This window comes from Acipenser ruthenus, chromosome 11, assembly GCF_902713425.1.
Source record: "Acipenser ruthenus chromosome 11, fAciRut3.2 maternal haplotype, whole genome shotgun sequence".
NCBI classification, from domain to species: domain Eukaryota; kingdom Metazoa; phylum Chordata; class Actinopteri; order Acipenseriformes; family Acipenseridae; genus Acipenser; species Acipenser ruthenus.
Genome location: NC_081199.1, coordinates 10,809,529 through 10,835,741, shown reverse-complemented (window position 1 = coordinate 10,835,741; position 26,213 = coordinate 10,809,529). Strand labels below are relative to the sequence as shown.

Below are 26,213 nucleotides of genomic sequence, written 5' to 3'. Positions count from 1 at the left end.
GGAATATTAAACAAAACAAAGGAGAGCTTTGTTTTGTGAAACTTCCACACCTAAATATTCACTTTTAATGTTGTATCTGTAGCCAAAATGAAACAGCTTGGTCATCAGTTGGCATCCTGAAATACAACGAAGTGTCTGATGCTTTCTAAAATGATTTAAAAAATGCAATGAAGCTGACAAATGCATTTACATTTGAAAAAGGGGGAACACATGCATTAAATTCATACACTGAACATGTTTAATACATGACTGGCAATTCAGTCCTGGTTTCTCATTGTTTGAAACAAGTGTAAGCCCAATTACCCTGGGCATACAGTTTGAGTAGACTGGACAGAAATGAGAACATTAATTGTAATCAATATATTTAAAATGTTGTATTTCCCTTTTTCTAAATATAGAGCTTTGTCAATATATATCAATTCAGTTAGTATGCTTAACATTTAACATTTGGCATAGTTCAGTTTGACAGTTTTAATTTCCAGAGTTAAGTTTTGCTGTTGATGTTTGCACTGGCTTTCACAGTTTAATTTATTGTTACTTCCACCATACCCAAGGCCCATTTTAATCCAAATTACTGTAGGTTGTTAATTGCACAGTGTATTGATGAAGTAATCCTAATTATATACCGATGTATTTAGCACTATAACAAGATTTCTAGACTTGTGTTTTTTTTATGAAAACATAAAATAAAATGTACAATTTTCAAATAACATTATAATTGTACCACATTCTATTTAGAAGGGCCTTTGAGCGCATGACTACCTCTCAAAATAAAAACTGAGATGTGGAATTCCTTGTTGCTTTAGAATTGGGGTCATTGGTAGAGAGTAAGAGAAAGAAGGTGTCTGTGCCAGATGTAAGCATCGCTAATTGCAGGGCTTTGTTCCATTACAGGATTGAAACCAGAAACGGAGAGCTGACACTAATGTTTTCTTTTATAACAGAAAAGCTGGCAGTTGTTCAACAAGGGTTGCAGTGAGAGACACAAATAATGAAATCACAGTTTATATGATTTTTATCGTAACCTGTACACCAATAACTCTGCTGCAGGCCCAGTTTTTGAATCCAGCATTTTTTATAACAGTTACACAGTTTTAGTATTTTTGTAATGCTAATCTTGGTTAAGTATGTTCACAGTAAGTTAAACCCCTTTCACACAGACGCGTTATTACAGCTCAAAGCCAGCACTGAAGCAGCATGTTGGGCTGTGTGAATTACCTATACTGGCACAGAGCCCGCATATTTTATGACCCCCTCGCAAGGCAGTTCAGAGACAGCACAGACCCCTCTTAACAGCCTGTGTGAAGAGCTATACCTGCACTGAAGCGCTGTAGTGAGCATAGGAGGCTGTGTGGTCCAGTGGTTAAAGAAAGGGGCTTGTAACCAGGAGGTCCCCGGGTTAAAATCCCATCTCAGCCACTGACTCATTGTGTGACCCTGAGAAAGTCACTTAACCTCCTTGTGCTCAGTCTTTTGGGTGAGACGTAATTGTAAGTGACTCTGCAGCTGATGCATAGTTCACACACCCGAGTCTCTGTAAGTCACCTTGGATAAAAGCGTCTGCTAAATAAACTAATAATAATAATAATAATAATAATTAAGGCAACATGCCACGTGACTGTATGTATTTAATTTTGTTTTAAACACGTGCCGTTGCTGTAGTTAGTTTCTGAAGGTCTGTAAACGGTAACACTTATTGTACTGCAGTATATGATGTCACTGCACTGAAGACGGTCATTCTATAAGTACAGAGCAGTGGAACCTGATGGGGATTTAAAACTACCAGTAGCCTACCGAAGCACTCATCTGCATTGGTGTGATTGTAAATATTTGTAACTTGTCAAAGTAAAACTAAAGAGGTATTATTTTACAGAGGAGATGATCTTACAACATGGTACTGTGTGGCACAATGACAGAGATACAGAACTAACCGTAACAGATCACTAATTAATAAACGTTTACAAAACAGCAAAATGTGACAGTACCCTTCACTTTGACTTGTGACCTACGCAAGGATGGCTGCCATACTGGGGCTATGTCACTGTTTTCTTTCCACCCACATAATAAAGACCTTACGCTTTGAGAGATTGGCTTAGTACTTTATTCTGTCATTCTCTAGTTTAACTCCTGTGTAGACCTGCTCTGTAACTTTGCTGGTCTTCCTGTCTCAAGCATCATCTGAATCTAGATTGTTCTAATAAATATATTTTTTATTTATATTTCATATGTTCATGGTAAGCTGTTTTGAGTTGAATATGTGATCTAGAACACTGCAGCAGATGTGACTAACAGCGTGTCTGTCCCTGATAAGGCGGTCTGTGTTATCTGGTTGTGCCACTATGTGTCACATGAAGACTACACCCTTATGAAAGTCCTACTAGTAAAGTGATGCTGCCTGGGTGGAATGGATGTGAATGGAGCTACTTGCTGATCCAAATTGTTATTTTTTTTCTTGGTGTGACACCAGCTCTACAAAGACTTTGTGTTACAGAACACCCTGCAGTGTTTTTAGAACACATTACTTTACCTTTGCTGTTTCTTGTTCTGTCCATTTCACTGCATTTTACCCTGAAAGTTTTGATGTATTTTATTTTTAAAGATCATGGGTTGTAAGTAGATCCATAGTTGAATATATTTTAACCAGGAGCGTTCGCCAGGAGAAAGAGGAGGATTTCTCTGGTTAGCATCTTAGTGTATCCAGTGCATGCCCCCTCCTGTAACTATGCTGGTGAGCAGATTGATTGCTGTATTGTGGGAACAGAAAACTATGAGCAATGTGGCAGGAGGGACCATGATCTGTATACAGTACGATGTTCCTAAGAAGCTGAGAAATGTATTCCCCAGGTGATTTATATGTTAATAAAACCATCAAGATTGTGTTGATGTATTGCTGTGATCTGGACAACACAGGTCAAGGCAAAAGTAACCCTTTAACTTCCCCATGCATCTCTCACTGGGGGATGTAATTGTCTATTACATTTATGTACCTATTTAGATTTGTTCTGCATGATACTGCCTTACACACTACAGAGGGGTGTGTATGACCTATTTCACATGATTTGAGAAGTCTTACTTTGATTTTAGATATTAATTATTCCATCAGTCTTACCTGTCGTGCACTTCTATGTGCTAAACAGTAGGTTTCAAATGTGTTGTTTTGAAAGAACGAGTCTTTTCATTTTGAAAGGTGATATGTGGTGCTGCACTAAGATAAATAAGCTCTAAGCTTGCTTCCCTTTCTTGCAGAAAGTCTGCTATTGTTTCACTACCTAGGTCTTTTCACCTCAGTGGTGTCTTTACGCTCAAAGCATGTTATTGACTCTAAAACACGTCGGTCAGTAGGGTAGCAGCTGGTTCGTTAACTCTCCAGGCACTCCCAGATAACACGTTTTCAAATGAAAATACATGTTTGCAATAACACTGCTTATCAGACAGCCTTGTGACAAGTTATGCTTTCAAACCCCTGTATATTTATTATTTATCAGCTCTCCAAAGACTCCTGCTGGCTCCTCCCAGGCAGAAGCATGTCTTGTGACAGCAGTACATGCTTCAGAACATCTCTGCAAACACAGGCTTCGGTAATTAAACACAGCTCTATAGCAACATGCATGGGTCCTGCTGACGTACCACAGGTCTCTGCCAATGTACACATGCCTCAGTAACTTAAAACAGCTCTGAAGATTTGCATGTCCTGATAACCCACCACAGCTCTGGTAATGTGCACCGCTCTGGTAGCATACCTCTACCCACTCTCCTGCAGTACGCAGTCCTTCATAAACAATTACATGAGTTTGATTGTGTGCACAGACACTACAGTTCACACAGCTATGTACTTTATTTATTATTACCTCTCACTGTCACACTTGATATTTTTCCATTTCTCCGGAGTACCGCTTATCTAGTTGTCATGAAACTTGCTATTAACTTTATTTAGCTTAAGTTATTGAGTATGATTCTGTGGATATATGGAGGTTCTATCTGTCCGTTCATCTGTCTGTCTGTTTAATATATCTGGAGAATCTCTTATCAAACTGTCATTAAACCTTTCATTGCTCGTTGTTATTCTTTACTGTTGTGAACATTCTGGTAATAAACGTCATGATCGTCAGGTTCTTCATGAGATGGATTCCTCTCATTTTGAATTTCCAGTCGTAGCAGGGAATGTCAATAAAGTCCATTTCACAAGTTCTTAAATTCATCACAAGACCTACTGTATTAGACAGCAATAGCCAATGTACTAAATTCAATGTTTAACTTTTCTAATTCCCAATAACTAAATCCTTTCAGTGTTCCTCTGCAAGGCTTCTCTGTGCTGTGGTGGTTGTCTAAGAGGGGCAGTGTGGCTGATTATGACTTGGCCCTTTCTCTAGTAGTTTTGGATCAGATCATTTTCCTCCCATTGCATTGCTGGAGTGTTTCCTGTTTTTACACAACAAGGCTGATAGTGCCAAGGGCGAGCCGTTTCTGAATGAACCTTTGGTAGAGCTGATCAAGTGATTACAGGCCTGGCTGTTTTTACTTTACTGCTGATGTTTTTGAACTACAAAGGTCAGACTGACAGTACAGCAGGCAAAGACTGTATTACCGATGAGCTGCAGCTTCAGCTGGGTACAAACTCAAACACAATTTCAAAGGTTGGCTTGGTAAGCTGTTTCCCATTGCTTGCCATTTTGTATCTTTTTTTTTTTTTTTTTTTCCTGCAAAATTTCAATGATGGGTTTTTGCCAGTCCTTTGCCTGCCTAATCCATGTGTTTCAATTTTATTAAGAAACTGTCCACCAGCACAACTCTGAAGCGCAGAGACGAGAAGCCTGCAGGAACATACTTGGAATTGACTGAGTCATACCGAGTGCCAGCTTCAGGGGGCTATGATTTTACTGTATATGCCTCAAACTCTGCAACATTTGGCAATATAGGGTTAATATTCAAGTGTTGGTATTGTATAGGTTTGTACCTTTTACATACAACATTTAATGAAAATATAGTATAAAATTAGATTTTGCTTATCATGTCTAGGATATTAATGAGTATACAGTTTCATTTACATCAGTCAAAACACAAAGTATAACAGATTAATGTATGCACATGTAACCTTGTATTGTTAAAAAATTTTAAAAAATGTAATCCCTGCCTACCTTATGGGAGAAACAAACACATTTTTAAGGCTGGCCTCACTAGGCATTAAATGAAGATTGCAAACTATTTTCATTTTATTATGATACAAATGCTTTTTCAATGCAAATACCAGGATACTTAAATTTGGGGGATAGTGGTAAAATCAAATCAGAGTTCATTGCTATAGCGCCCTTCATACAGGTGTATCTTAAAGCACTTGACAGGACAAAAATACTCAAATACCAGGTAACTCCTTAGCCTTTCCTGCCCCACTTGTGTGTACCGGACTTAGTTGCATTACAACAACAAAAAAAAAGTTGTTCAATACTAGTTAGTGGTATTATTAATAAGTGCTTTAGAGTTACAATTATCTTGAGACCAAGGAATAGGCTTCACCAATTGGCTGATTGTCAAACCCTCCACACGGTTCATCTTGGGTGTCTAACTCGCTAGGTTATATTTAACTGGGACATATCGTTCAAAATCTTGTCTTTAGTCTTACTACAACCTGAAGTAAACTGAACAGGTTGTAGATTAGAGTATCAGAACAAGGTGTATAATGAGTAATATCGTAGTCTCCGGATAAGAGAACACCCCTCGGGAAGCAAGTGAAGTGTTCTTATAGTCAAAGTGTTCTCTATGACGGAGTTAGCCACCAGACACAATATGAATCAATAAATAAATAAATACATATGTATTACTTGTCATGTTTCAGGCTATCACAAGGGCAGAGGCAAAAAGAATGGGTGTTACTTAGGGTTAACTTAGCGTTTAATAAACAAACTGTCAAACTAAATTTAACACAGCACCCCTACACACGTTACAAAATGCAGCAGCAATATGCAAGACATGAACATTATTTAACAGAATGGTGAAGCAACTCACAAGAATGGGAAACACCATGCTCGCCGACTTGTGTCTGATTCAGGTTTTTGTCGAACAATTTCCAACTTTGTGTAGCAAGAGAAGTATATTTAGCAATATATTTAGTAAGCAGTAGGGCTGAGCGGAAGAAAATAGCAACAAATACTGATGTAATTCTAGACTGAAAATCTATCTGGTTCACCCCCATTATGAGATGATGAGATTCTGAGATTCTGGGATCAATAAGCTGTAAACTTTCTTATGTTCTTATTATTTCGAATTGTCAAGGCAAATCAGACGATCCTAGCCAATAGGTATGCATGTTTCATTCTCCACTAGTGTTAAGACCTAAACAGTGCACTGTTATTCTTCTTGTACAGAAATGCTTGTTGAAAAATGCATGTGGGTATTAATTGGGTATTCTGGGGGAACGGTTTGTGGTTTAAAAAGATGCCTATTTCATTACCACACAGTTGTAATATAGATTAATCCAACAGTCAGTCAGAGGAAATAAGTCTTAAAAGCTTCCAAATAAATGTCTAAACAAGAAAATGTTAGACACACACACACACGCACGCATAAAGTCTTCAATGCATCACAATAACTAGCCACATGACCAAAACATTCCTTCCAACTGTTCTGTTTTCCGAATACAGTCCAAATATGAAAAGCAAAGAGATGTGTACATGCATGTGCTTTTAAACTCTGAATGGATCAAAGTGATCTCATCTTCAGCTTTTCCACAGTCTTTCCTTGGAGTCTCTAAAAAGCAAATCTCTAAATACACATTTGTTTTCTTGTGTGATCTTTCCCAGAGAGACTTTCAAAACGGACTCATCAGAACTAGAAGACCAGATCAGCTGTCATTTCTGTTTGGTGAGTTTGAGTACTATTACTAGAATGAGTACAATACAAATTCATTCTCCTGGTTAGCACAAAGGGGAGATGAGGCTTAATCTAAAATGCCCAATTCTAAAACTATCTGTCAATAAGCAGGCCTATTAAGAGCTGCAACACTTTCATCCCGAACTACTTATACCAGTGGAGGTTCGAGACCTTCCAATTGTCATGTTAAAATGTGCTCTCTAAAAGCTAGAACAAGTGTGGCAAAATGCAAATTTAGTTGGAGGTATGAGAATTCCCCTTAAAATGTATATATCTAGAACAGTTTAAATAGTCAAGATAAAAAACTGTTTTGCTATTTAAGTGGTATTGGTATAAGAAAAAGCTGGAGTTGCAGAAGAGCAGATGTAGCTTGAATCTCAGACCTCTGTAATAAAATAAATTAATGTAAACAACACTCCGCTACATTGAGTTCCAAACTTTAAGTAGGTTCCTGTTTATAGGTCAGAACTCAGCTGTATTATAAATATATTGTGTTGTGTTTTAGGCAACATAGTACGGTAATGTTTAACAAAATACAAAAAGCAGTGCAAGAGTCTACCCTATGTATTTAAACAGCCAAAATCATTTTTAATAAGCGATGTATCTTGATTTATTTGGAATAATAATTGTGTAAAAAGTGCTTGGTAATAAAGTATTGTTTGCACAAGGTAATTGTTTTTGTATAAAAACAAGCACAAAGGTAATGTTGCTGTAGTGTTTCAAGTTTACTGTTTTAATTTAATATGAAAATGAAACTGTAATTGATACAGTTACCAGGACTTGCATTATTTAATGAGTGCAATTGTGCAAGACTAGCGCAACCTCCTATCTCTGTCCACCCGTTTGCCATTTTTCCCAATATTAGGCTGGATACAAATTATACAGCCGGGGTCTTTAAACTACGCACCACACATGTTCATGTCTTGTTGGTCAGTTTCCCTAGTTGCGGCGTGTGCCTCGCAGTTCTCAAGGATTGGATCAAGATTACAGATCAGTGGAGCCTGATCCAGATCCGCTTAGTACAACACCTTCTCATGATCCGGCTCCACCAATCCCATTGTTTGGTCTTTGTAGATAATCACATCTTTATTTGGATGGTCCTTTTTTGTAGATATCACATATTTGTACAGCTGATCCCTTTATTCCAACTAGCTGTTTCTTTACTTGGAAAATGTCACTTTTACAAAAAGTCATAGGGAATTTCAGACAAGACCACATTGATGTGAACATCAATTCTCACGTGGCACATGAAAATCAAGTGTATTTGTGCTGACCTAGTTTACAGTGGATGAAAAATAGTCTTTATTTAAGTGTTTCTGAAAATGGAATTTTGCCTACTGAGTGCCTTATAGAGGGACACTTTCCAAATAAAAACCCTCTCGATCACCACTGTTCAGAAAAGTGAGGATTGAGAAGGACTTTAAGTGTCGATAATAAATTAGAATATGACATGTTGATCTTTGGACGGCCAAATTGAATTTTTCTACCAAGATTTACTGTCACTGCTCGTCTTTGAAGAGTCAAATCATTAAGCAAATTTACTAGGCTGCCAGTAGCCACAAATATGCTTTGCATTTAAATGTAAAGGCAGGTTCCTCTCTAGATTGCAGACTCATCAGCAAAAGATGATCACAAACCTTTGGGTAAGGCCACTGTCTCAGACCATTTATATCGGAGCGTGAAGCATGAACCAGGCTGGCTAGCCCTCATACTTTGACTTGCAATTATATATAATATATTATATATATATATATATATATATATATATATATATATATATATATATATATATATATATATATATATATAATTTTTTTAATACAGCTATGTATATATTTTTACTATAGAAATTATATTTGAAAATACAAAAACTCTTATTAGGTTATATTGTTTAGTCCCTACTTGATCCTGGAAATGGCAGCTGTTTTATCATTACAGACTGCTCAGGATCTTTTAGCCAATCGGAGCGCACGTTTCACATTCTGTATTTCACAACACATCACATAGAAACCCAATTTATGACATCAGCTGTGCTCTCCCTAGCAGCATGGTTGACATCACCTGCTTAAAATCATACCCGAAACACCTTTTCAAATTCTATTCAACTGCAAAGTCCTTTCCCAAAGTTTTCCCTCTTTACTGAAAATTGACATTGGAATAAATAGTTTGGTAATGATTAGAAAACAAATCTTAGCTGTTTTTCTAACCCCTTTATTAATAACGAAGCAGTATATAATAGATGTATAGGACTGCGATGATCTGGTGATGGCTTATATCGGAACTCCCAGCTCTTAAAAAGCCTTGGTGCGTTCACTTCTACCAGAGCCGATATTACCCTCATACACAGACACCCGCCCTCATATGACCCTGCAATACAGCTTTGATTATGTAACCTTGATGTTAGGTTCATTCATCTCTTGGTATTTTTTTTTTACAGTTTTGACCATATAAGACCATTTTCATGGTTTCTCTGTGATACCAGTTAGGTCTAAGAGAACTGGTTTGAAAGCCTTGGTTTCATCACTTCTTAAAGTAGGTCATTTTTTCCTCAGAGCAGGGATTTGTTTGTGTTGTGAGGTGCCCTCTGGTTCCCTGTCTAGGTTCTGTCATTTATCTTTCACTGACCCTGCTTTCTTTCCTTCCACAGATCGAGAGTGAGATTGAGCTGAGAAGGCAGCTGTTCCCAGGAGGAATCCAGACACTCTGTGGTGCGGGGCATGGTGAGCCACTCTCCATAGTAATGCCTTTCTGTAAAAAAGAGTCTGTATCATATTCTAAAGGTATTAGTGTAGCGCTGCAGTCTACCATAGAGCCATTAGTTTGAATCCCAGAAACCCTACAACAGGATATAGCAGAACCGATGATATCTCCTCAAATAATTTAGCTTGCAACTTCTATATTTGAGGATCTGGAAACTGTTTTGGAAGCCATAATGGAAGCAATGTGACTTTCGTGTAAATAAATGTGTTTTTTAATCATGTAGGTTGTTCCACAGTGCTTTAGCCAGCCTACCTCCCTCTGTCTGTCTTTTGAACAAAACACATTTGGTCAGTCCAAGTTCTAACAATTATCTAGAATGACCTACAAGTTTAAAAAAAAATTTAAAAAAATTATAATGTTACAAAAAAAAGAATACTTGTGAAAGAGCCCTGTGTGCCTAACCTTGAGGCTATGTGGCAAGAGTGCCGAGCTGGCCTGTAATTTGCTGAACACCGTACACTGACTGCAGCCCTTCTGTGTGGCTGGCTTCCCTGGGACGCAGAGCGTCGCTGACTGGCTCTCAGCAGACTGTGCTGTCAGGCATGTTAATCCAAAATGTCAGGCCTGGCCAGACACACTGTGATCACGCTGATTCAGCAGGCAGCACAATTTGCTGTACATTCATTCAGGTTTTCTAGCAATGGTCTGCACTAATCTTTTTTGTAGTAAATACAGGGGAACTTTGTTTATGAGTAGAAGCCAGGCACAGTCAGGCTAAAGCTATGTCTTTCATAACTGGACAACACAGTTTAAATCTGGCTTGTTTCTGTAATCATTCTTTATCATTGGGTTTAAGCCCTCTTTGGCCCAGTGTTGGTTTTTGTCAGTTGTTTCAGCCCAGCCAACAGTGGCTTGAGACTCAAGCATAATTGGATCTCCAGTTTTAGATGTTCAGTGTTGCTTACTCATGAACTAGACACCATTTTGTGTGTAGTATTCTTGAAGAGTCATTTTCAGGATTAAGTTGGTTTGTAAGAGTCGTTTTCAGGATTAGTTTGGTCCAAACTGCCCCGTGTAGTCTTCAGGGTTGCTAACTGTTCACTGTTTATCAAAGACATTTGCAAGTGGTTCCAAAATCGCAGCCAGTTTTAAGTTTGGTATGTACAGTGCTACCCCGTTATTATGCGGTTGTTGGGGTCCATAATTGGGAGACGACTGGCATTTTTGTTCCCAAAATGATTCACAATGTCCACAAGCCAAATTAATATTGTAGCATACGGTGGAAAATTAAGGAAGGAGACACACACAATTTGCAGGTACTCGAATCCACTGTTTATTGGGACAATTATTCTTGGCCCCAGTTAGCCTGTGCCGCACCAAAAGCAACAAACAGTCTTGCACTCTCACAGCAGCACATTCACACAGCAGTTGGTCTCACTCTTTAGCGCAGCACATTTTTTCTCTTAGAGCAGCCCTCTTTGGAGTCAATCTTATCAAGAAAACCTCTTTAAATCTTTTGAAACTGCTGCTTGAGTTTCACCTTTTCTTACTCTGTCCACCGTATCGAGTTTCATTTTAACAGAGAAAGATTTTCGTTTTTTACTGTCTACCATGCTTCGTACTGTATGTCTGGAACGTTCACCCAATGTTTGCAAGTCAAATTGCATTATGGGGGAAATGGGAGCCACGACCTTACCGTATTATTACCGATTCCGCACTATAACAGGTCATGTTATAATGGGGTAGCGCTGTATTTGCAACAAAAAAAAACCTGGTTGCTACATAGTATAACCTTCACCCTGGATTGATTAGACCAGAAGCCCCTTCAGAAAGTTGGAAAGAGGCAGAATAAAAGAGGGCCTAAAACTCCTCAAGTCTCTTGGGCTCAGGATGGGACAGAGATTTTTCCATTTTATTTCATGTTTACAATCCATTAAACCTGAATGGATCTTAAATTATGCTTTGGTGTAAACTGGATTTAGAGTATCTTCTCTGAATGTTTCCACAACTCAGACACAGTAAACCATTTCAGAGGTTTGTTGCCTATACTTCATTAATCCCATGTCATCAGCAGTAATTGACTTTTAAAGGATATACCAAGCAAAATCACAATCGCAGTGATTAAATACCATTATTGATAACGTGTAAACAGTTAGATACAACCCACGCAGCCAGAATGATCAACGACATAGAGATGGTAGGGATACTGTGTCCAATTCTGGTCACCACAGTAACAAAAGGACATTGTGGCCCTGGCAAGAGTTCAACGAAGAGCAGCCAGACTAGTCCCAGGGCTTGAAGTAATATACAGATGGGCTTAAATCTGTTCAGCAAAGAACAAAGAAGAGTTAGGGGGAGCGTGATTCAAGTCTTCACCATCTTAAAAGAGTTGGCAAAGTTAACCATAACCAATACTATAAACGCAGCACAGAAACCTGTACCAGAGGACACAGCTGAAAATTAAGTGAAAATAAATTTAGGACAGAGGGTAGGAAGGAGACACTCTGAGGGTATGGATTGGGTTAACAAGTCATGTTGTTGATGCTGAATAACTGGGATCCTTTTAAGACCCTTCTTGACAAAGATTTGAGATCAGTCAACTACATTCTTTTATGTTCTTAGAGTATAAAATTATTTTTCTAATTTGCAAGGTCAGCTTCATTTCATACAAGGTTTTTTGGCGTATTTGAACGTTGCTGTCTTGCCCTGCACAAATATGATGTTTTTCTGCATGTCTTGGTAAACACAGAGGACGAGGCTTCAGTTTACACTACCTGATGAAAACAGAATGCCAAAATGATGCCCTTCATGGTATAAGAGATTTTAAAGCTACCTAAAATGCTAACCTTAAAATAAAAGATTCAGCTACAGCTAGCCAGGGCTGTCTCTTGATGGCATGTCCGCCTCCCCTAGTTAAGAGTTGAGTTTGACACTTGATCTCATTCCACTGTGTTTCTTTCCCAGGATGACGAGGGACAGCAGAGCTTGGAGTGTATCCAGGCGAACCAGATCTTCCCCCGGAAACACCCAGTGTTAGAGGAGGAGAGTCTGCAGGTAAGCAGGCAGACTGAGGGAGGGTGCTGTCAAGCACATTCATAAGCAAGCCAGTAAACACATAGCATCACAATGCACTTCTTGGTTCTACCATGCCTGGTGAATATTGTCTGCAGTGAAGTTCATTGAAATTAAGATCATTACCAAACTGCAGCGCTAGTCTTAAGTCGCTAACAATGGGGTTCCTACTACGCATTACAATGTTTATAATAGTCTGCATTAGAATGCATTTCCAGGGAATATTTGTTGCAAAGTTGAAATGTTGTAGGTGTAGTCTTCACCCTGGGGGGGTTTCTTAGGTGAGTTTGACCTCCTTCTTTATGGCTGTCTGTCTGCAGCCATCCAGGAGGTTTTCACCCGTTAACATTCACTAGAAGTCCTGTAACAGCATTTGCATCTAAACATACACTTCACACGTTTGCTGATTATCTCCACAGTGGTCAGCGATGGAGTAGATAAGTAATGAAATTGTTTTAAGTGTCTAAATAAGTTTTGAGTGGTGTCATTCATCCTAGACTTCTTTACAAGTCTGCAGTGTTGAAAGCGTTTAGTATGTTACCATGATTTAATGTATGAACGTTCTAGTTTAACAAAAGCATCCAGCCTGGTTCCAGGTTCAGGAGAACCACTTGTTTCTATGGGTGTATGGTTTGCAGTTTCAGTAGTATTACAGGATGTGTTTGACTGTAACTATTGTTTTATTAAGAGTCTGAGTCCTGTGCTGTGGTTGTTTCTGTTTGCAGGTCCCTTTCCCTGAGCTGCATGGAGAGTTCACAGAGTATGTGGGGAGGGCAGAGGATGCCATCATTGCAATGTCTAACTACAGGCTGCACATCAAGTTCAAGGAGTCTGTGGTCAATGTAAGTGTGTTATCTGTCTTCACATGTTTTTATTCCCTCATCTGCAGCCCAGTACTTTAGATATGAAAGTTTTGAATTTGTAAAGTAGAAGGTTGAGAGGCATAACGGTTAGAACTCAGGACTGGGAGGCTGTTTTTCCTACTGTGAGGAAAGCAGTGGATCTTATGGATGGAACTGAGGAATGGAAGGCATTGATGTCAGATGGTTAAAGCTCAGGTACTGGAAGGAATTGTGACCTAGTGGTTAGTGTAGAGGGAATGGGAGGGAGGCAGTGTGGCTTAGTGGTTAGAGTCGAGGGACTGGGATGGAAGCAGTGTGATTGAGTGGTTAGGTGGAAAGTTATAGGTAGGATAGTGTCTCATAAGAAATTGAATAGAAAAAACAACCATTATGCAGTGTATAATATCATCCTACTGTTTTGATACTGTGGTCTTCTTTTCTTCCTATAGCATTATTCTCAAACTTGCTCTTGTGAAGTGTCAGTAAGTACCATACCAGCAGAGCTGGAAACAGTATCCAGACTAGTTTTGTGCAAAGGAATGGCGTGCTAAATCTCACAATGTTCTTGAGCTGCTGCATGGAGTTCAATTGTGTGTTACCTGACTAACACTGAGCACTTCAAACAAGTGAATAAGTCATAGCAGCACAATACTACAGTAGGAAAACAGGCCGTCAGGTATTGTTTTTTCTTGGCTGGTTTAAAATCACGTTGAAAGAAATCACCACAGTCTACTGCACTGTAAAGAGGCTGTATACAGTAGGTAGAACATGGGGCCAGCTCTGCTCAACATGCTGGGTTTGGGTTAAGGTCTAACTTCAACTAACTGATTGTGGAGAACCACTGCCTGTCATGTTGCCTATGAAATAGATCTCATCAGCAGTACAGATCCAGGTGCCTTAAGAACCTACATTATTTGAATTGAGCATGTGTGCTTTAACAGCCCCCTTACCAATTCCTTCAGACAACACAAAGCCTTCAGGTTCAAGCCTGATAATTCAGGGCTTATAAACAGTCTTGGAGGTGGGGGGGGGGGGGGGGGGGTCAAATCACCTCCAAGGGTTTTGTGATCTTATTTGAGCAACATGAACAATGAGAAAAGATCACATAACCTAATAACATTAAAGAACATTAACATAGAACTTAAAGGTCTAGTCAGTCACCTAGGAGACACTATTTCTTCATTAAAAAAATACAAATGGGAACCAACAGATCTGCAGCTAAAATCAAAATAAAATGTTTTATAGATCCTTGTGTGTGATTCACATTTGTGCATGATGACTTCTTGTTATATAAGTCTACAACAGGAACTGTATGACGCTGTGAATGTAACTTATAATGTTCTGCTCTTTTACAGAAGATTATACATGCTAAACTGCAATACATTGTGCCGTTATTGATGGGCTTTGGTTGACATTCAGTTTTGAAGCTGGTTGTTATTTCAGTATTCTTTTAAATACTGTAACCCTGCTCTTCATCCTGATTTTCCAGCTCAACCCCTGTTTTACTGATCAGTGATTTATCACAACATTGTCACGTATTTTACACTTTAGTCTATGGGTTACAATCATGAGATATTATGTGAAATTAAGTAGAAAATTGGTTATAAAAATAAGACAAAGTTTTGACGAGTCGTCTTTGTCAAACACAGATGGCAGACTTCTTGTTGAAGCATTTGTCTCAATTAGGTTTTTTTTGTTTATTGATTTTACACTCTCATAAACTACTTGTATTGAGCTTTCTTACAGTTTCGTGAGAGGTTCATCAGTGTGATTAACTCGGTGTGTTGTCCTCTCTCCCAAAGGTCCCGTTGCAGCTGATAGAGTGTGTGGAGTGTCGAGATATGTTCCAGCTTCATGTGATCTGCAAAGACTGTAAAGTTATCAGGTATGCAGTTGTAGAGGGTGGATGGCTTATCTCAAAAAGATACTTACTGTATCTACATACAGCATCAAAAATCCAAAACCGTCACCGATGCTGCATCATTAAATGTACCCTGTTTAAGTGTAATATTGTAAGTATATATTCCTGTTTTACTGTAGAGCGGTGAAACTTTTTTGATAGCTTTTTATGCAGTTAACAAACATTGTGAACTGATGTGAACAGGCACAGGCCTGGTCTCAGGAACGTGAACGCTTTCAATACATTCCCGCAAAAAAGGAAACTTTTCATGAAGAGATGTAAAGGACTATGATGTGCTAAAATAAGCATGGCATTTGTTCCAGGTACGTCGATAATGATTTCTATCTGTGAAGAGACTTGAATGACTACAGTTTTCAGAATTGTCTGTGACGTACATACAGCATTTAAGTAACAATTATTTTCATTTAATTCTTGAAAGTGCATCACTGTGCATTATTTATCATTTACTGTATGTTAAAGTAAAATGCGTTATAAACTGATGGTGCTGTGTTTTCTTATTCAAGTAAAATAATTATTGTTGACCTGAATTAAGTGAAGCCTCAAAGAAATGCTAAATACTTACATAACATGATGCATTTTGTTACCAGTGCAGTAATATTTTATAATACGTATTGGGATTGCAGATCTCCAACCCCTTTTAATTATATAAACACTTAAATCGGTTATACACTGAAGTGGGTTAGAATGTATATGTCTATTTCCTAAGGCACACATGTTCTTGTACTGTACAGTGTATTTACAACACCCATTTGCCATTGATCACATTTTCAACAAATAGGCCAGGTTTGTGTTTGTCATTTTTCTTTTAATGTATTTTATTATTTGTTTATTTAGCAGACGCCTTTATCCAAGGCGACTTACAGAGACTAGGGTGTGTGAACTATGCATCAGCTGCAGAGTCACTTACAATTACGTCTCACCTGAAAGACGGAGCACAAGGAGGTTAAGTGACTTGCTCAGGGTCACACAATGAGTCAGTGGTTGAGGTGGGATTTGAACCAGGGACCTTCTGGTTACAAGCCCGTTTCTTTAACCACTGGACCACACAGCCCCCTATTTTGCTAGTGGTGCACAACTCGGTCCTGGAGGGCCGGTGTCCCTGCAGGTTTTTATTCCAAGTGCATCCTAAAGTACTTTTATTGGACTTTATTATAAGCTTAATTGGTCCAATTAACTAATTTAGGGTATGGTTAAAACAAAAACCAGGAGGGACACCAGCCCTCCATGACCTGAGTTGTGCACCACTGTATTTTGCAGTCTGGTGATACAGTATCTAACTGCTGTTGAAACTGGCCAATTATGTCTGTAAGCGGTGTTATATGTGCACTTGAAAACATGTTTGAATAAATATTTGGTTCCTGGTTGAACAAAAAATCTTGTACCAGAGTTGAAAACTACTGCTTTACCTTCAATCCTTTGACCTTCCAGTTATAAGAACCAGTAGGCATGTGCTCATCCTTATGGCATGTGATTGAATAAGACCACTAGGAGGTTGGATGATCAATGAAATGTGAGCAGTATCTGTACTTGAGTCAAATGCTCAGAAATGAATGATTAAGTCAGGTGAATGTTTCAGTTGCTTTGATGGTGTGTTTGCCTGCAGATGTCAGTTCTCCACCTTCGAGCAGTGCCAGGAGTGGCTGAAGAGGCTGAACGGTGGGATCCGTCCTCCCTCGCACCTGGAGGAACTGTTCTCTTTCGCGTTCCATGCCTGGTGCATGGAAGTGTATGCTGGGGAGAAGGAGCAGCATGGGCAGCTCTGCCGGCCAGGTACCAGCTCGACGAAACATAAGGAACTGAATCGCCTTAAAAATGAACTCCGTATTAATTTAGTTTTATAAAATAAAATGTGGTGGTTGATCCCTCATGTTTTCCCTTTTCACCGCTCTTTTGTGATTTCTGTGCTGTGAATATGAAACTATTTAAGTTTGTTTGGGGAATCTATCAATACTCGCCTGGTTCCTAATAGCTGATTGATCTTGTGATTCAACATCAAAAACATTCCATAACTTTACCATGCTTTGCGTGAAGAAGTGTCTGATCATTTATAGATACACAATCACAATACAAGAGGGTGATCATTGGATATCTGGCATTCAAACCCAGGTTCTGTTGTAATAATCCTCTCATTACCTGCATTGTTCTCCCTCAGGAGAGCACGTGACCTCAAGGTTTAAGAATGAAGTGGAGCGAATGGGTTTCGATTTGCAGAATGCGTGGAGGATAACGGAAATAAACAACAAATACAGGTAGTGTTTTCCAGCACTTTTCCATATTAGGGCTGCATCAAAGAAGTCATACCAAGGCTTTACAATTCTTTATTCTTAGCATGAGCAACCGTATCTCGGATGCCCTTTTTATTGTGTTGAAAACAGACTTTGGGGTGGGGAGGGGGGATGTTTGATTCACTTGCAAGATAAAAAAACTGCCCAAAAAAACCCCAAAAGAAACAATAACATGTAAGAGCTGTAAATAACAGATATTTAGTTCCCAATTGAAACCTGGACTGTGTGGATGATCACTGCTGCACATCACTGTGCATGAAAATGCATGTATATTTTTAAAATAAATACTACTATAAATATTAAGATTAGTGTTATTTTTATTTAATAATAATAATATTAGTACTGATTTGTATGTTGGCGAGTGTTTTATCTTCAATTATGTCTGATTCAGTCTATTTGTCTCCTCATAGGCTTGACACAGCACGTTGACACTACTTGCTTTGATACAGGCCATCTACCCTCCTAATCGAAAAACAATACTGTTTTTTGTTTCTGGGTGCTGGGAACAGATCCTTCCTTTATCTTGCCTCTGTGCCCTTGCTTTTCGCTCAGTCAGTTATGTAACTGTCTCTTGTTTTTTGTCTTCCGCTTGTCCATGGCGCTGGCAGGCTGTGTGCCAGCTATCCCCAGCTGCTGCTTGTGCCAGCCTGGATCACAGACAAGGAGCTGGAGAGCGTGGGTGGCTTCAGGTCCTGGAAGAGATTCCCAGCCGTGGTGTACAGGTGCGTTGGGGAGGGAATCTTCAAGATCCCCAGCTTTCTTTTATACACCATCATCCATGCAACATCTCATCTTGAGTTTGACAAAACACCTGCAGCATTGTGGCAGGACAAACGGCTTAGAAAACAAAAATAGAAACAGGAATAAACATTAAGCATGTTATGCTATTGGATGATATTGTTCTGCATAACCTTCAAAGGCAATACTTAAGACGTGCTTTGGATTGATTTGGAAATATGGTCTGGTAAGCCACAATAAAATTAGGTTTAATAGGTCTGTTAAGCACAGTGGCAGGAAAAAGAGGGAGCTTTATTGGATTTACCAAAAAGACAGCAGCATAGCAAAATTAGACGTGCATGTGCAAGTTAAAGTTAAATGCCTGAAGAGATTTAGATTTCCAAATTGCATCTGATGTGAACAAAACCTAAAAATCCCAATACCACAACACGAAGTGTAAGGGACAGCAGGGGAACAGTAGGAGAAGAGGGTGCTGAGCCCCCTTTTTTAACGTGTGTGTTTCAGGCACCAAAGCACGGGGGCAGTAATTGCCCGTTGCGGGCAGCCCGAGGTGAGCTGGTGGGGGTGGCGCAATGCTGACGATGAGCACCTGGTCCAATCCATCGCCAAGGCCTGTGCCATCGACTGCAGCTCCAGCAAGCACCTCGCCAACGGGAACTGTCTCCGGGACTACAGCAACGGCACAGACATCTCAGACGGGGAGTTTGGTGAGTTTGGACATTTCTAACATTCTCAGGAGAGAAGTTTTGAGATGCAGTGTGTGTGGTTCATAACTTGTATATGATAAATTAAGTGAACTTTGAAAATAGTGAGCTTTTTAAAAATTGAGTTTCTGTTTGTGACATACAGTGGTGAAAAAAGCAGATAATAAATTGGTCACAGTAATGGACAGGCATCAGATATGCAATTCTAAAATATCATTGTCCTTGAGGATTGAACCCAATGGTATGAGGGATCAGAGACCCACTGCTGTCTGCTGTGTTGAACAGCCAGGCAACTTTTTAATGGTGCAACTTTATATTAATTCACTTAGTCAGCTACTGGAGAGAGTTCATTGCAAGAGCAGTGCCTAAAAATAACTACAGAAAGAGAATATGTTCCGGTTTTTGCAGAGGCTGTGTAGGTATATTCCATGCCACCGGGGTAGCCCCTGTGAGACTGGAATGTCTCAATCGGAGTTTGTCTCCAGTCAGTGCGCCTGTATGACTCGACAGTTTGGTTCAGTGGGCAGCTCCCCCAGGTTGTGAGTTACTTGGGTCGACCCGATCTGACACCAATGGATTTTTCACCTTGTCATTCCACTGTGATGTTGCAGTACATTTGTTAGCTCACTTGTTAAAAACAGACAGATTGTATCAAACTAAGCTGTATTAGCTGTGGCTTGACCATTTTTTTTATCATGCTACCATCTCTAATTTGCTATATATCCCGGATGCTGCATAACAAGGTTTACAATATACTTACTTTTTCAGCTCTAAGTAACTTTACAGACATATAATAGGATATATAATATTCGGTCAACTGGTCTACTGATTTGATTTGCTTGCTGTTAATGAGAGTTGTCTCCCTTTCAGACGCCTCAATGACACACAGCACCGGAGTGGAGTCACTGGCCATCCAACCACAGAAGCTCCTCATCCTCGATGCCAGGTCGTACGCTGCTGCTGTCGCCAACAGAGCGAAAGGGGGCGGCTGTGAGTGCCCAGGTGAGCCTGCACTACCTGACTCCAGAGTTACTGTGTGCTTTAAAACTGAGGATTTTAAATGTAATTGTGTGATATTGCAGCAGACTCCTTCCTTGTGACCAACTGAATATGGCAACACTGTATTGATTTATTATGGGATCGCTTTCTAGTAAAGCTGTGTAATATAATATTGAGACACATTTGCCTCCTAAACAGCTCCATTCAGGGAATTATTTTCCTTAGATCTTCTTCACAACGTAGTGCAAATTGGACCCGTGACCCAATACGACTACCATACTTTGGTAGTTTTATTATTATTATTATTATTTATTTCTTAGCAGACGCCCTTATCCAGGGCGACTTACAATTGTTACAAGATATTACATTATTTTTTTTACATACAATTACCCATTTATACAGTTGGATTTTTACTGGAGCAATCTAGGTAAAGTACCTTGCTCAAGGGTACAGCAGCAGTGTCCCCAACCGGGGACTGAACCCACAACCCTCCAGTCAAGAGTCCAGAGCCCTAACCACTACTCCACACTGCTGCCCTAGTACGTCACTTTTTGTTTTTGAGATATTTACCTTTGCACCTGACTTGGTGTTTCTCTCCTCTTCCCTTCCAGAGTACTATCCCAACTGTGAAGTAGTGTTTATGGGGATGGCCAACATCCATTCCATCCGAAAGAGTTTCCAGTCCTTACGATTGCTCTGTACACAGATGCCAGATCCTGCAAAGTAAGTTCAAATCTGCGTGTGTCAGTTAATGCTGTTTTAATTCACACAGTAACTTCATTCACATTAATAGTCCACTCCATATAACTGCTTGTTACATCAAGGGCGCTTTTTACTTTTGGACCAGTTTTAGACCTAGGCTTTCAAAAAACAAGTAACTGAAGCACACTGCTGAGTATTTGTCCTTTTCTTGCAATCGGATTGTCAGATAGGAATACAGATTGCTACTGTTTCCGATTTGCAGCGCTCCACATGAACACAAGTTTATATATCTGGCGCATGTAACTTTTTGAGTTTCTTTATATATTTTATTATCATGTCCATCGGGGTGTTCCTGCTGGTTGACTCACTCGCTGTGTTTCCCCACAGCTGGCTGTCTGCTCTGGAGGGCACCAAGTGGCTGCAGCACCTGTCTGTGCTGCTCAAGGCGTCTCTACTGGTGGTGAATGCAGTGGACCGGGACCTGCGGCCGGTGCTGGTGCACTGCTCTGATGGCTGGGACCGCACCCCCCAGATTGTGGCTCTGTCTAAGCTGCTGCTCGACCCCTTTTACAGAACCATCGAGGTGGGTCTGCATGCAGGCTGAGTAGTGTCTTCAGGATTGCCGGCGCATTCCAAAAGCTGCTGTAATCAGATGTGTTGGAGGAGTACGGGTGTAAAGATTCACCAACGTCATGATACAATACATAATACGATATGCAATTTTCAATATGATATGTGTGATGGTCCTGATAGACTACTTGTATGATGCATAAGCAGATCAAAAGATAATTTAAAGATCGGCTCATTTCTAGCAGCTTCCCATTTGTAGCTGGTTGTCCATATCAGTTGGCCCTGGCCAGTATAGCTGGAGGCACTTGGAACTTTGTGTTCAGACTCACAAGAACAAGGGGGAGTAATGCAAAATAAAAAAATATACATGTTCCTCTCTGATTTGTTTAGTACAGATGAGGTGTAATAGTGGGGAGCCACTGAATCCCAACCACAGGTGGTATAGCAACCCTGACTCTTTCCTCTCTCCCTGCAGGGTTTTCAGGTGCTGGTGGAGACGGAGTGGCTGGATTTCGGGCACAAGTTTGCGGATCGCTGTGGCCACGGGGAGAACTCCGACGACCTGAATGAACGCTGCCCCGTGTTCCTGCAGTGGCTGGACTGCGTGCACCAGCTCCACAGGCAGTTCCCCTGCTCCTTTGAGTTCAACGAGGCATTCCTGGTGAGGCACAGTCTTTGTGAAAATTGTACACTTTGATTTCTGTCCCCCACAGGGCATGCATATCCCCAGTGATGGAGTTATAGTGGGAGAGCCAGAACAAATGTCCACACAGTGCATATGTCAAAGATGTGGCCTTAACAAAGGGTTTGCCTTACTACTGAGGGCACACATAATACGCCGTGCATCTGACTTGCACATCAATAAATATTGAAGAGAGTGAATTGGTGTCTGGCAGTCCGTTTGTAGGTCTGTGGCAATGTGCCCCGCCCCTGTGTGCATATTATGTGTTGTATGTTGCGTGCGTGTGTTAATGTTGGTGTATAGTCATTGGTACACGGGATATAAACGGGTCTGTGTTTCACGTGTATTTAAAAAGTGTAGATTTGTATTTAGGCACGAGGAGGGCACAAATCACTTCACGTGCTGGTTAAATGTAATATGTGTGCACGGGGTTGCACAGAATTAATTCACGTGCTCGGATTCAAGTGAATAATTAATTAGTAATTGAATCCCAGCACAACAGTATATATAGATGCACGTTTCTTTCAGTCGGGGTTGGGTGTTCGAGAGTGGAGAACGGGAGAGAGAAAGGAGTTAAAATAAGTAATAATAATAATAATAATAATAATAATAATAATAATAATAAGTGTTTTGTACTCACTGTGTTTGTTTGTCTCCGTGCACCGTTTGTTAAGTGTTTAGTACGTTTTGTTTGTCTATTTATTTTGGCGCAAGTGCCGTGTCCTGTGTTTTTGTTTCAAACCTTTTCTTTTCTGTGCTGTTTATTAAATGCTGAGCGAAACCATTCGCTCAGCTTCACCAAACCACACCTCTCTGTCTGTTTATTTCCTGCTTCTGGTCTGACGCCACCCACTCCGGCCGTCTTTGTGACACGGTCACACTTACATTTCTGCATATATCTAGAGATATATGGAGGTGTCTGTCCTGTCACCCAGCCGTCGGTAGAATCACATTTTTGCATACATCTCGCTTTTCAAGTTTTGATTAAACGTTTAATTCCTAATTATTTTTCTATACTGTTCTGTACATACTGTTATGTGTCATGGTCATCAACCTTTTCATAATGTAGAAAACTCTGATTTTGAAATGACAGGTGTAGCTGGGGTAGATGTAACTGGCCCCCATGTCTCAGTTTCCTGTTTGTTTCCTGTCTGCAGGTAAAGCTGGTGCAGCACACCTACTCCTGTCTGTTTGGGACATTCCTGTGTAACAGTGGCAAGGAGCGGGAGGACAGGCATACGCAGGAGAGGAGCTGCTCCGTGTGGTCCCTGCTGCGCCCTGCCAACAGGGCCTTCCGAAACATGCTGTACTCCTCCCACTCAGAAACGGTGCGCCCCTCTCAGGCTGCTCCACGCTGCCTCAAAGTGATGCTTCAACAAGCACAGTATAGCCAGAGCTAGAGCACCAAATTACCTCCATTTATTTTGAATTGTAAATCCATGTCTTATCATGCTATTTTCCCCTAAATAAATTACTCATTTAGAGTCCTAAAGAATGTTTGTCGCCAGTTAACACCATCACTATGTGCAAGTTGATTGGCTGAGGAACGGTATAATGTATAGTCTTTGATTGTAAAGAATAGAATAGTATAGGCAGTATTTTAAAGTCCCCATGCATATTGTTAGTGATTCAGTTAAGCCAGAGGGTGATGTCTAGGAAATCATGAGTATGCAACACTGATCTGAGCTCACATTGTTGCATGCACTTACTGGTAAAAGCAGTGAAGGATTTTGAAGTTAGCTAGCAGTAGAAATAATTATACAATGGACTACAATCCCAGGAAGATGGTCATAAAAACACTCGCCCGAGTTCCAACTTATCCGGAAAACCTTGTTTTTGTTTTTCAGTTGCATTTATATTTGTAGCTAACATTTGTAATTTGATCCGTTTTTGAGGTTGTGAAAGCATTGGTCAGAAACATACGCCTAAAACAAAACTGATGGTCGCATGTGTTCACTATCCTATAAACCCCTTTCATTATCCCAGTGATGCAGGAAGGTGTCCTAACTGCTTCGCTGGCTCTCCTTGTCGCAGGTGCTGCACCCCGTGTGCCATGTCCGCAACCTGATGCTGTGGAGTGCGGTCTACCTGCCGAACCCCTCCCCCTCCACCCCCACTGACGAATCGTGTGCACCGTACCCTGTCCCAGGCTCCACCTCTGAGGATCAACCCCTGGGAAGGTGAGCCTCCAGCCCTGACCTCTGTGAAGTAAGACAACCCCAGATTGAGGGCAAGGGGGAGGGGGTTTGCTGTGATAGACTTGATGCATGCATGTGTTGATATACAGTGTAGCCTTTTAAAGTAATTGTAGCTAACAAACTCGTTCCATACATTTTCTTCACCATGCACATCCTTTCACTATATAGATCCCAAGTGTCCAGTTTTGAAAGAAACACACGTTTAAGCAGACATGCATTTTCATTTTAAATCTTGATATCTGGTACTACACTAGGTTAAAGACATGTTTTTTGCACTTCCTGGATCGTTTCACCTCTAAAGGGAAATTGTCCCCATCCCTTTTGGGGCCTTCTTTCCTGTCGGTAACCAATCATCAGCTTCCCCTAATGACTGACAAGCTTTGTAGCCTGTTAGATGCTTTGACCCGAAAGACACAACTGGAGTGAAATTACAAAGAAAATAAAGCAGTAATAGACTTCCTGGGAGGCAAGGCAAGCAAACTGAGAACTTTCTTGAACCTAGTATAGTACCAGTTGTCATGTTTTAAATTGAAAGCACCTGTATAACATGCGTTTGTTTCAAAACTCCACATTTGAGACTTATAAAGTTAGTGGAAGTGCCCGACTGGTAAGATTTATGGAATTATTTTGTTAGCTACAATTACTTTAAACCCCAATTTATCACTAATCTACCTTATTCGATGTAGTCTCAGTTAATCAGGGTTAGTGAAACCAGCTGTTGATTTTAGTACAAAACCACTCACTTTCACAGATTAAATCAGCATAATCTAGCAGTTCATAATCAACAATTCATGAAGACATCCACATTAACCAGCAGATTTATTATTAGTAGTGGTATTATTATCATCAGCATGCTTTTTTACCTCCTACCAAAAACTTTCCTATTGACTCCAGCAGGTTTATTTTAATACAGATCCATCTGGAGTGCTTGAAGGTACAATACAGTTGGAAGATTTTTTGAACCAGAATGTTTTCTGTGTTTTTATATGTTTAATTTAATTCAGCTGTATTCCACTTTGTCTTTTGAAGCAGAAATGGAAATCACTCTAGCAAAAGCTGGGGTAAAACTATGAACAGAGATATATCTCATAACACAAGCTAGTACTCCAGCAGTGGTATTCAGCCAAAAAGTACACAGAGCTAATAAAATAACCCCAGTAAATTGAACCTAATATGCATTAACATCACTTCATAGATGTCACATTTTCCCATATAAAATATGCACACATTCTGCTAAACCTGTATTTAATGTAATGACATCACCGTGTAACAAATTTTTTATTTTTTTTTTGGTTCCTGGGTAGTAAGTGTTATTTCCTAATTGCTTATGCCTCAAAAGTATAGAAAATGGCTATTATTCCCCACAAACTTTGCTTTTGTGACCAGGACAGTGATATTTTGAAATTTACCTATTTTAGAACATTTCAGATAGATTCAGTGCTGAGTAAACTTGGAGTAACTTCTAGAACTTTCTAGAACTTTCCAGTAATATAAATAGTAGTATAAATACAGGGGCCTTAAGCCCACCAGATCAGTTTAGTTCCAGCTGCCTAAGTGGATACATATCTGCATTTTTCTGAGATGGCATCAAGAGGCTGCAAGCATCCGGCAGACGCATTTTGCTATGTCTGCGGCCAATTTATCAAGACAAGAGCGAAAAAGTACTCCGTGGAAGCATCTGCTAAGATGTGTGAGGCCTACAAGGCATATTTCGGCATGCCTGTCGGGGATCAAGACAAACCCTGGGCACCTCATTTCACCTGCGAGCACTGCAAAAAAACTCTGGAAAGGTATGATGGACAATTGTTGCTCGGAATTTTATGTTATAAAATTTGTTAATTTTTAAAATTGTAAAAGTTTTTAATTTTAAAATGTTTTACAATTTTCAATGTTATTGAAAAAATATATCATATATGAAAAATGTTGCGAGAGTCTC

The 26,213-nt window shown here is 39.9% G+C and overlaps 1 protein-coding gene across 5 annotated transcripts in view; it reads left to right on the top strand.

Annotated features, from left to right (window-relative positions):
• The window catches only part of LOC117426902 (myotubularin-related protein 3-like), a 47,411-nt gene that overhangs the window by 4,687 nt on the left and 16,511 nt on the right, over positions 1–26,213 (top strand). For 4 of the 5 annotated variants that reach the window (XM_059033341.1, XM_059033337.1, XM_059033339.1 and 1 more), the window contains 15 exons: positions 6,795–6,855; positions 9,512–9,584; positions 12,529–12,618; positions 13,362–13,478; positions 15,281–15,363; positions 17,003–17,169; positions 17,552–17,648; positions 18,293–18,406; positions 18,927–19,129; positions 19,997–20,128; positions 20,737–20,848; positions 21,215–21,410; positions 21,873–22,058; positions 23,237–23,407; positions 24,114–24,259. In XM_059033341.1, coding sequence (XP_058889324.1) covers positions 9,582–9,584; positions 12,529–12,618; positions 13,362–13,478; positions 15,281–15,363; positions 17,003–17,169; positions 17,552–17,648; positions 18,293–18,406; positions 18,927–19,129; positions 19,997–20,128; positions 20,737–20,848; positions 21,215–21,410; positions 21,873–22,058; positions 23,237–23,407; positions 24,114–24,259 — 1,817 coding nt within the window. In that variant the 5' untranslated portion in view covers positions 6,795–6,855; positions 9,512–9,581. The remainder of the gene's footprint in view (positions 1–6,794; positions 6,856–9,511; positions 9,585–12,528; positions 12,619–13,361; positions 13,479–15,280; positions 15,364–17,002; positions 17,170–17,551; positions 17,649–18,292; positions 18,407–18,926; positions 19,130–19,996; positions 20,129–20,736; positions 20,849–21,214; positions 21,411–21,872; positions 22,059–23,236; positions 23,408–24,113; positions 24,260–26,213) is intronic. The other variant, XM_059033340.1, reaches the window with a different exon arrangement.